This window comes from Coffea arabica, chromosome 5e, assembly GCF_036785885.1.
Source record: "Coffea arabica cultivar ET-39 chromosome 5e, Coffea Arabica ET-39 HiFi, whole genome shotgun sequence".
Taxonomy (NCBI): Eukaryota; Viridiplantae; Streptophyta; class Magnoliopsida; order Gentianales; family Rubiaceae; genus Coffea; species Coffea arabica.
Genome location: NC_092318.1, coordinates 47,470,356 through 47,482,497, shown reverse-complemented (window position 1 = coordinate 47,482,497; position 12,142 = coordinate 47,470,356). Strand labels below are relative to the sequence as shown.

Genomic DNA, 12,142 nt, shown 5'->3' with positions numbered 1-12,142 from the left:
TATGATCCATGACTAGCATGGCGGAGATGGATCATGGGTATACTAATCAGTTCCTTGGGATTAAGGAATAATTGATCAACTAGACATGCTTAATTTGTTAATGCAGTAAAACTTATCGACTGCTTATTATGACATTAACACTTTTTTTCGGGGCATCTCATTATGGATTTGCATCAACAACTTTGTCATTACCACTTCCAAGTGCCTTTTTAAGACGTTTGGGGCGTAGCCATAAGGTGTTTGTGGACACATTTCCGGTATCATCCCGGGATTCATGGCCAAAACAACAATTGGTTGAAAGATCTCATAATGCAGATGCTCTATTTTCCAGTGTTAATGCTTCAAAATGAGCCAATTACTCTCTTTCATCACACACCAAAAAACTCAAGGTGGACAAAGACTTGACCTACTCCTACTCTGGAGAGGCCCAACGAAATTTAGAGAAAATCGATGGAAACTGAATTACCATCGAACCAGATGGGAATCATCATCAAACCAGACGAGTGTAGGGACTGAATCACCATCGAACCAGTTAGGTGCGCTATACATCCGTATAGATTTAGAATAAATTACTATAAACCCTTAACCTCCCACCCCACCAAGACTTGAAGTTTTTTGTGGTGACCAACAACTCCAAAGACTTTGGTTAGTCATGATCCGTAATTGAAATTTTATTAGTTGTTCATTTCTTGTTATCACTATATTGCGATACCAAAAATACACTTTTGTCTTCCTGGGATCTGGATGAAGGAGAGAAATTGGTCATACTTGGTAGACTTTGATGTTGCTCCTAATAGATGTGACCTTATTGACTAGAACAAGAGCTTTTCATATTTGGCTTGGAAACCATTTTCATCCAAACTTTGTTTTCCAAACTCAATTCTGATTCACTTCTCCATCCAAATAAACTTATAACGGAAAAGATTACAATATGGCATTAATGGCTCTCCGAAATATTTATTACAATTAGAGTTTTTCAGAAATTATTATTATTTCTTTTTGCATTTTTCCAAAAATTTTTTAGTTAGAATAATTATTTCTTTGAAATTCGTTTTAGTTGAACTTCAAAAAATAAATAATCAGACTAAAATTTTCTCGCAGCACGACTGGCTTTAGGTTATGCCAATCTTCCACTGTCACATTTTTCATTAATAAAAAAGAAAAAGAAATAGTAAAGTTGAACAACTTTTTATTGAACCCCTTATCGCAAATATCACCATCTAAGCAGTCCCTGTGAAATAATAAATTTGATCAACTTTTTATTGAACCCCTTATCGCAAATATCACTATCTAATCAGTCCTTCCGAAAACCACGTCATCTAAAGAGAACATGGACCAAATTAATGGTAAGTTATCATCTATGTTAACACATCCATCGTTGGGCCCAAAAACCTCGTAACAGCCAAGTGTTGCCTTTGGGAATTTTTCTTCTTATGAACAGGACGTAAGTTGACTGTTTTCCAGTGGGAACAAAGACTTGTAAGACATATGGATACTAAATCACTGTACAAATTTCGGCCGCACAAAGAACAGTTCCCTAAATTTGTTCAAAATGTTTGATAGATTTCAAAGTTGTTCGTGCACTATTTCAAAAATAAAATAGTTGATAATCTAAGACTAACCATATACTGGTATTGTAATTAACCCGTGCTAATGCAAGAGATTTTTTTTTCTTTAAATTAGTTGTTGAACTTGAACGAATATGAATAATTCATAAAAAAGATATAAAAATATTTTTACTTTATAGGTAATATCCATTTTAGAAAATTAATATATCTTTTTTTCTAAATACTTCTTTATTGTAAGTAGGAGGTTTTAAACTCAAGATCTCCTAGGTATAATCCCTCCTATCTTACCATCTAAATTGAAAGAAATCAAGAAAATGCCAAAATTTCATTATCCGACAGTTGTCAAGGGCTTGCTGGGATCTGGTTCAGAGGACCAACAAGTGGGAAAGGAAAGGTAAAATATGCAATATTCAACATGCCTCATGTAAGTTGTTAATTTTCTTTGCTGGTGTGTGAAAATGTTAGCTAACTGCAAAATAGTTTTCGATGAGAGTTAAACTTCATTTTCGGACTTGTCCAGTAACGAAAGACGAGTATATTATTCTGAGAATGTATTGTTATTGAATCATGTCTAAACTGAATGTTCTGGTTCATTGGGTAAACAAAATAATTTTACCAAACATAAATTTGAACACCTCTCAAATTTGGCTAGAAATTTTTGAATGCAACTTTTTGAGATTTCAAATTTCTGAAAACATCAAGTCCTCATTCGCTTATTCAGAGTCCAAAACTGTGATTTTTGGCTAATTCTGAATGAAGTGATACCATGGTATCAACAGCAACAACCGTGGCATAGTGCGTCAAGATGCACTAATTAAAAGTGCAAATGCATTTTTAGTACTGGAAAACATTAAAGGTGTAACACAATAAATAGACTAGACCACCGTACATGAAGGGAAGAAAATCAAAAGTTTGAGTGCAAATTAGTGACCAGACCATAATCAATTAATCATAATCCGCTGATCTTGTTGGCCAGAAATATGATAATGCGACCAATTTTGATAATTAAGGTTAGAATATACACTTGTTTAGCTGTTCATGCGGCTGTTGATTTTAGCCAAGATGGCGACCAATAGGCGAGACGTTGGATCAATGATAACTAATCTTCAAGTAATTTCTGGCTAATAATCACAAGTATTAGCACGGGATGACACGTTTCTACTGAATTGAATTGTAACTGGTTGATCAAATGCTGTTTTCAAAGGAAAAATACCGAAATTATCGGTGCTGCGATTTCAAAAGTTGTAGGCATCTCTATCAACTATTAATAGACTGTGTTTTTATATAAATCAATCTTTCAACCTAATCCTATTCTTATCTCTAAAGTTTAGATATACCCACCTCTGAAAAGTAAACACCCTCGTGATTTCTTAAAATCTCACGTGTTTACGTTGTGTTTGCAATTTTGAAATGATCTGTGATGTACTACTTATCGTCCCTTTTCCAAATGAAGAACAAAATTTCAATAATCTCTTGGAATAATGTCAAAGTTAGACTAGTCTCCCGATTTGACGCGTCAATAGACTTTAGTCGTTTCTAAGAGCTATATAATGGCCTTATTGGCCTAAAACACATATGGTTTTACCTTTAAATGTTTTTCATGTGCTGTATTATATGGTATATAGCTTTGCACTATACTGCATATTTGTTTGGATAAATAGCAGTGTTTTGAAAACCGGACCGGACCGGCCGGTTCGACCGGTTGAACCGCGAACCGGCCATGGCTCCGGTCCGGTTCAATGCCAGGTTTGACTTTCTCAAGAAACCGGTCAAAAACCGGTCAGACCGCGAAACCGCTGAACCGGATGTGAACCGGTTATTTCCGGTTTTTGAGTTTTCCTTTTTTTTTTTTTTTTTTTTTTTTTTTGCAAAATGTAGTTATCAAGATTCGAACTCAAGACCTTTGTAATAGAAGACCAATGTAGTAACCGTTGCACTATCACATCTTATTAGTTTTTTTTGATAACTTATTTATATAAAACAAACACTCATATTTCTTTTGTTCCATTTTTTTTATAAAATATCATCCTTTCATGACTCTTTCTTTTTAATCTTCAACACACACACACACACACACTCTCTCTCTCTATCATCTTTTCTTTTGCCACTCATTTTTTTAATCAAACCTCTTTATTTTTTATTTATTGATGTTTTCTTCCATATTTTAATTTTGTTTTTGTCCATTAAATTTAAAAAAGTTAAAAAAGAATTATTTTTCTTTAACCCAATTTATTTAATATCACAACCACTCACTTTTATCTCATTTTTTGTTTCTTATCAAATTTGCATTTCTATTTTCAATTCTCTTGATTTTCTTCGAACTCCAAACTTCCTTTTTTAAATTGTAAATTTAAATTCCAAAATGTAAATTAAAATTTAAGTTCACAATGTCTAAATTTTCATGGACGTGAATTTTGTATAATTTCAAATATTGTGATATTTTTGGATTATATTTAAGATTTTTTTGGTAGATATAATTGAAATTGAGATGAAATTTATTTGTTTTAACTTATAATTTAAAAAATTTATTTTTAAAAATCCAAATTATTCAAAAATAGTAAACTTTTCATCATATAAAGTATTAAATTATCCATTACATGTCTTATTTTGTACACATATATATTTATATAAATTATTTTTAAAAAAATTCATTGAACCGAGGTTGAACCGGTCCGACCGGTTGAACCTCGACCCTTTCACTTCACCGGTTCGATTAACGGTCCGGTTTTTAAAACATTGATAAATAGCTGTTAGACCAGTCCATTGTGACTTGTCAATAAAGACTTTCAGCTACGACTTGCCAAAGTTAGACGTTGGACTTTCCAGTACGTTGTGTGGAGGTGAGTGTCTTATTACTAGCTATAAAGAGGTTTCATACAAAACTAAACAAGTAAAAGGATAATATCAGAAACCTCCCTTGAGGTTCATCTAAAAATCACTTCGCACTCCTAAGGTTTTAGAAGTATCACTTATCTCCCCTAATAATTGTAAAACGACTATATTAACTCTTACTTGACACATAATTCACAACACATCAAATAAATGGAGGTCAAAAATTTTAAAAAAAAAAGAGAAACAAAAGTCACTTTTTTCTTTTTCCCTTTGCACCATCATTCTCTCTTACTCATTTTTTGGATGGCTATGCAATATTTTATTTGTAAATTATAACAAATTGAATTTTGTTTAACTTTTACTTTTTGTGATTATGATAAAGTGGGGTATATTTATTTGCTTAGTTTGAATTGATTTTCATAATGATTGGTACAGTTTAATGATTTGAGCAAGAGTTGAGAAGATGTTGGGAAAAAAATATAAATTTGGTAAGAAATCGTTTAAAGCATATACAGTTAAATTGATGTAAGTGTATTTCTTTTCAAATATCTTTTTTATTTTTCAAATTTATATTTTAATGGGGTATAACATTATGATGTAGTAGTACTATAAGAGATTGTTTTTGAGGTGATAGTTTTCTTAAAGTGAACAAAGTAGTTTAGGAATATTTTTATTTAGAAAGTGAAAGGGTAGTTTAGGGTTTTTAAAAATTTTGTTACACAAATAACAAAAGTAACCAAGGTAAGTGATATTTTTAAAATCTTAGGAGTGCCAGATGATATTAAAGAAAAACTCAAGGGAGGTATTTGATATTATCCCCAAGTAAAACGATCAATTTGGGATTATTGAAAAATAAATATATTAAGCCTCAATTTAGTTGATAGAAACATTAACCAAATAATGATGAGCTTTCAATTCGACTTTCAATTCCTCCCAATTCTCTAATCTCATTCATAAGGTTTAAATCAGTCTTTTGAAAATCGGACCGGACCGGCCGATTCCATCGGTTGAACCGTGAACCGGCCAACGCACCGGTTCGATTCTATACTAAAGTTGACTTTGTAAAAAAACCGGTCAAAACCGATGAACCGGGGGTTGAACCGATGGTTTCCGATTTTTCAATTTTCCCCTCAATATTTTTTTAAGTTTTGCAAAACACAACTGCCAAGGATTGAACTTAGGATCTTTGTGATAGAAGACCAATATAGTAACCATTGTACCGTCGCATCCTATAAGTTTTTTTGCTAAATCATTTATATAAAATAAACATCCATTTTTCTTTTCTCCATTTTTCTTACAAAATCTGATCCTCTCGTGACTCTTTCTTTCTAATCTTCAATTCTCTCTCTCTCTCTCCCCTCTTTTCTTTTGTCACTCCCTTTTTAATCAAATCTCTTTAGTTTTAATTTATTGATGTTTTCTTCCACCTTTTAATTTTGTTTTTGTCCATTAAATTGAAAAAATTTAAAAAAAAAGAATTATTTTTCTTTAACCCTAAAGACTAATTATTAAATGCCACAACCTCTCACTTTGATCTCATTTTATGTTTCTTATCAAGTTTGAATTTCTATTTTCAATTCTCCTGACTTCCTTCAAACTCCAAACTTTTTTTTTTAATTGCAATCTCTAAATCCCAAAAACGTAAATTAAAATTTATACTCACAATGTCTAAATTCCCAATGACATGAATTTTGTATAATTTTAAAATATTGTGGTATTTTTGGGGTGGATTTAAGATTATTTTTTGGTAGATATAATTGAGATTGAGATAAAATTTATTTGTTTCAACTTATAATTTAAAAAAATTTATTTTTGAAAATCCAAGTTATTTAAAAATATTAAAATTTTCATCATATAAAGTTTTAAATTAGTCCATTGCATGTCTTATTTTGTGCATATATATATATTTATATAAATTATTTTTAAAAAAATTCATTGAACCAGGGTTGAACCGATCCGATCAGTTGAATCTTGACCCAAATACCTCACCAGTTCAGTTAATGGTCTGAGTTTTAAAACATTGGGTTTAATGCCTACCTTTGAACTAAAAAGAAATTAAGTACTTTCTTCATCTTTGCCAAACGGTTGATAAAGAGAACTGAGAAGCGGAGGAGTGAGAGATTTGACTAACTAGTGCACCACCAATTAACACGGTAATCATTGACCAAAAGCAAAAAGTAAGAGAGAAATTCTTGGTCTAATCTACCCCTAAACCCAAGTAAAAGATTTAATTGGATATTTCTTGACTTTTGAGGCAATTCAGCTTGAGTTTGTTCGAAAAAAGAATTTCTTTTTTGGGATACATGTATGTTACTATTGTTGTAAAGAGAAATTTACACTCATAATTTCACTATCAGAACAAATCTATTTCATATTATTTAATCATCGTGTGATTAAATAAATCTTCGTTCCATCAAACACGAGCATCAATTGCAACAATAATTTGTACTTTGGTTTTCTAAAACGTTTCACGCCATGGTTTAGAAGCAAGAGCACGTAGACTTTTCAGAATTTTATTGTTGTCTTCTTGCTTATGGAGAATATTTAACTTCTCCTTCATTTTGTGTAATTATGAAACTAGCTTGTAATATTTTCTTGTGGGTACCAATAGCAAGTTAGCAACTATAACTTGGTTTAATTAAATCATCATCTTGGTCCTAATAATAACATACCTCTTTATCTTGAAACGTGGAATTAACTCGTTAACCTTATCTAATCATGCAATTGACACTGCATGATGGTGATTTCTTGTGGATTAGCCTCGAGTTTGGATGACACGTACGATGATATCCATGAAAAGGCCAAGGTGATCAGAAAGGTTAAAATATATTTTATTTTATCGAACTATAATAATAAGTTAGATGTGGTTGGAAAAACACATTATTGTTATTACCTGAAACATTAAGCTCCTAGATTTACAAAACAAATACTCTATTGTTTGAACTTGACTGTATCGAGGACAAATGATGACTATTAAATTTCAGATTTCATTGAGAGACAATTTATGTTTTTGCCAAACATTATTGATCCTTTCGATCTATTATTTCCGTGTCATGTTTGATAATGTATTTTCTGTGATTAATACAGATTTCATAAATAAAATGATGATTTTTATTTATTTATTTATATATATATATATATATATATCAAAAAAGCAATCTCTAATTCTTTAACCTTTCTTACAAGTGTAATAAAATGATTTGATGATAGGTAGAGGTATTATTCCAATTCCAAGGTACCTTACTAATTTATACATTTCTTTTCCCTTTCTAACCTTCTTTTTCACCCTTTATACAAGTGTACAAGAGTAACACGACCAACTCATTCTTTATAAACTTTTTACCTAATCAACATGATTATGGGCCTTAAAGCAACGGCAGTATGCCAAATCTGTTTTCCCACCCTTAGTCTGTTTATTCCCCACATTTCAGAAAGTTTTTTTTTCCTTAGTCCTAAATATATTTTTTTTCAATCCAATCATTTAACTTTTTAATAATAAAGAAATAAAAAGATTGAATGGTACAGAAATTGTTGCCAATAAGTAGTATTTAGAAACTTTATATTTCTAAAAAGCTACAAGAACACTCGAACCAGAAATGATCGTAAGACCTTTCGACAATTACAAAAACATGAAGTACAACGATTCAAGAAAGTAATATATAAACAACATTTTCAGCTTGAGACCATGGTTATCGTTTGCTTGAAGTTGCATCCATCATGCTAGCTAGACAAGATTGACGTTTAACCTACTTTACATTCGTTTTAGTGCTTCGTAACAATATAATTTCCTTCAAAACAATTAAATCTCTTCCCTTATTTACAAACCAACACTTTCTCTGAAAAGAAATCATACACAAGACACTCAAAAAACTCAACTACCACCATCACTTCTCATAATTTAGAGCAAAACCTAAGAGATCTAGCTTGCAAAATTGACAATAAAATTATGACTACAAGACTTTAATCATGGTTGCAGGGTGCAAGGTTTTCAAATTATCCGAGAAATCAAAGGTAAGCATGGAGGCCTTGGGCCTTGATGGCCTGATTTCCTTATGCAATTCAGGCAAGGTTAATGTTGGTTGCTTTTCAGGTTTGCCAAGCCACTTTGCTTGCATGTATTTATGCTTCCTCCATGGTGCCATATGCATTTTATTCTCCTTCATGCACTTCTTTGATGCAGAGCACAATATTTTGATCAGAGTTTTCAGTCTTTCAGTCTTTCCAATATATACATCGGGCAATCGTTCAAGTAGCCGGTTATATTCCTCACAACCTCTTGCCATCATGAATTCTGACTTGAAATTCAACTCAATGATCACCTTCACTTCACCTTTAGATGTTGTGTTTTGAACAACTTCCAAGTAGGTATGCTCTCCTAAGCAATTAGCAAGATTTGGTTTAGTTAAGAAGACTAATAAGATAGCATCTATTGTTTCATATCAATTTGAAGTCAAGAAAAACACACTCACGCAAAAAACAAAAAACCATCAAATGTTGTAACGTGCTTTATTAGCCATCATTAGGAAAGATACGTGCAAAATTGTTCTGAAACTTAAACTCATTGTATTGCTATATATAGAACCATTACAGATAAGGTCCACTCAATGGATAAAGATGTGCATATGGGTAAAGTTTCCAACGTATATAGTAGTAATTTAAACATTTTATTCCCAAAAGTGTGACATGCTGGACCCAAAGAATGAGACACTTAGGGACCACATTTCTAGCACTAAAGTAGAAAATTTGGTCCTAACAAATGAAATTTAGTAAGCAAAATGCTACTCATAATAGTTTATTTTGTTGCAATCGCATAATGTCAATTCAATTAAGTAATAATAAATTTAACTCAACCTACCGGCTGGAATTTCCTGTGAGCTTTTCCACTTGGACTTGCAAATGGTGCAACTAAATCCATCTTTCTGAAGCCGATCGCAGACTTCTTTTAGCATGCATTTCCGGCAGCCATCAACAGCCCTATTCTGGCAGGCACAATTAACACAAATGGTATTTAACTCCATTAAAGCTTCCTTTGTTGCCTTCCTGATTTTTGATTCAAAAGAAGTGGTCCTACGTAAAGTTGACTGCATTCGAAAACAACCAAGAATATGAATGTAAAATTTCAATTCATATTAAACAAAGGAAAACAGAAGCAAGAAAAAGCAGCCAAATATATATGTCATAAATTACCAGCAAAAGCTCCTCCTGGGAATCCCAAAAGGCCTTGGCCGCATCAGCCTTGCAACCATTTCCTTCGGTGTCAGCAGCCGCCGCCGCCTCGTCATCCTCCTCCACAGCCTCATGATAAACGCCTTCTCCACCATCAAAGCCAGTGCTAGAAGAACAGCACGATGAACTACCAGATGAAAACTCCTCAACTTCATCAAAGAAGTGAAAAATCATTTCCCCAACAGCTCGGGATTCATAAATATTCGTATCACCAAATTTTGCTGCTATTTGCTCTAAAATTTCTTTGGAAACCACTTGAATTTTGTTTGTGGCAGCCATGATAATGATTTCTTGAGATGCTATGGAATGAAACTGCTTTTGCTACATGAAATTTAGCAAGAAAGAAATGCACGTGAAAAATGGTCCTAGAGGCTAAGGTATTTATATAGAGGGGCACATTCGGGCCCAAAGGTGACTCACATACTGGCCGCCGCGGCGCTCATGATTATCTATATATTTTCTTGGAAGGCATCCCTCTACACTACCAGACTAGGAATAATTGATGTAAAACAAATATGGATATTCTATAGCTTGTTAGTGAATATAGGATGTACCCTTTTTTATGCCTAGCAAATATGAAATTACCGCTAGTCATATTCAAATTTACTCCAACAGGGTATATTATGCACTCTTTAACTAAGGTTCTGTAGGATACAAGTAATACTCTATTATTAAGTATAACATAGTTAATGTATAGTTACAGTATAACCTTTATCCTTTCTCTTGGGTCTAGATATCCTTTGCAGTTACGGGTGCAAACTAAAATCACGGTTGGCACTTTGAACGATTAAGATTGATCTGATTCAAGATCATTTTGAAATCTGTTCAGCCCATCTCGATCGTTAAAAGTCCTTTCCGGTTGCACTTGCAGTCACAGAGGATCAGCATCCCCTCTTTAAATAATTAACTTATTTGTTTAAGCATATTAAATGGCTTGAATAATGGGAAGTAGAAGCCCATTAACTGTAATTACGATTTCGTTTGTAGGCTTAAATTCCAATGTTCACGAGTTTTTGGCCAAAACAATCAACTTCTCAAAGAATAATCCCAAAGTCATTCTTTTCCTATTTTTATTCCCTTGTTAATCCATTTATTGCCACATAGGATCCCTATTAAAAGAAAAGAATCACTTGTAATTATTTTTTCCTCATATTCAAGCTTTTTTTGTTTCTATTTGGTGCCCCAGGAAAGTAAATCCATATTAATTAATGCTTTAAAATTATCAACTATCCCTTGAATTGCAACAATTTTGCTAAAGAAATTTAAGAAAAGAGCAGAAACACATATGGTATTTTTTGGTGTTAACTTCTTCTGATTTTTATCTTCTTCTTTTTTCTTTTTAAGGTAGCTGCATAAACTTTTCTTCCTTTTTTTGGAGAAAAAAAATAACTTATAGGTATATTTTATAGAAGTAGGTTGATAGGTTGGCTCCTATCCTCATTTGCCAGAAGGATAGGACATTAGCACCAATGTCAGTTACTACTTAGTAGATTCAAGAAACGTTAGAATAGACATTCCAATCGCTTATGCGAACATTAGTAGGAGAGCAGAAATGGCCCTTGGGCATCTGAATTATTCCCATTTCCAGATCTCATTTTTCTTAGTTTATTTACTTCAAAATGGACCTTCCCATGCTGCAGGCACAAGTGCATGACTAAATTCACAACTATGAACCTGCCCATCCTGCTGGTATAAGATACTTTCTTGGAGCTATCTGAGAGACATCAAGGTTCTATTATCACTGTTGAGGATGAACAGATTAATACCTGTCCCAGCTGTCCATCTTTGTCTCTCTATCTCTCCCTCTTTCTGTCTTTTCAAAAAAAAAGAATGATCCATTCAGGCTACTAGATTGTAGAGAGGACAAAATGGCTTAATAATTTTGTCTGTAATTTGCACTTTAACCCCCAAGGTTTGCTTAATATCTCTTTGCCCCTTGAGTTATTGAATGTAGGCAGACTATTTTGGCTTACAGTTTCTTTAAAATGATTTATGTTTAATTACTTTGACTAGCTAAAAGAACAGTAACCAGATCTAGATATGATCCTATCATGTATTTATATTCTAAAGTGTTCTTAATAATCCTATAATCAATTGTTTAGCACCTTATAAGGATCAAATGATAAAATATTACACGAAATAAAACAAAAAAAAACAGTAACCAGATCTTATCATGTATTTATATTCTAAAGTGTTCTTAATAATCATATAATCAACTGCTGAGCACCTTATAAGGGTCAAATTATAAAGTATTACACAAAATAAAACCAAAAAGTTTGTACTTAAAGAATAGGAGTTAGTCATGGTGCGACAAATTGCACCACCGAGTTACGTATTCTTTATCGTGAGTTAAAGATGTTTAAAGACTTCCTTAAGAAGCTGTAAGAAAGGTAAGGAATAGATTATATTATGATTAAAACTATTGTTTGGGAGCCCTCCCAGGCCTCCCTTCACTTGTTGGTCCCCCATGGAATCCCAACCCATGGGGGGAATTCCTTCAAGCGCCGGGGGCTAAA

The 12,142-nt window shown here is 32.7% G+C and overlaps 1 protein-coding gene across 1 annotated transcript; it reads right to left on the bottom strand.

The window, feature by feature from the left end:
* Positions 1-8,184: 8,184 nt before the first annotated feature.
* Positions 8,185-10,008, bottom strand: LOC113687878 (uncharacterized). The gene is made up of 3 exons (XM_027205401.2): positions 9,588-10,008; positions 9,256-9,481; positions 8,185-8,775 (listed from the first exon to the last, which is right to left on the bottom strand). Exons 1-3 carry the CDS (start codon positions 9,903-9,905, stop codon positions 8,351-8,353), a joined length of 969 nt encoding a protein of 322 aa, XP_027061202.1. The 5' UTR covers positions 9,906-10,008; the 3' UTR covers positions 8,185-8,350.
* Between the last annotated feature and the right edge of the window lie 2,134 nt (positions 10,009-12,142).

What these genes read in the sequence shown, in the direction of transcription:
- LOC113687878 (XM_027205401.2), bottom strand. Translation starts at nt 9,905, where the DNA reads ATGGCTGCCACAAACAAAATTCAAGTGGTTTCCAAAGAAATTTTAGAG. An exon ending in CCCAGGAGGAGCTTTTGCTG is followed by an intron (nt 9,482 to 9,587) that starts GTAATTTATGAC and finishes TTTCGAATGCAG; the next exon opens with TCAACTTTACGTAGGACCAC. An exon ending in CTCACAGGAAATTCCAGCCG is followed by an intron (nt 8,776 to 9,255) that starts GTAGGTTGAGTT and finishes CTAATTGCTTAG; the next exon opens with GAGAGCATACCTACTTGGAA.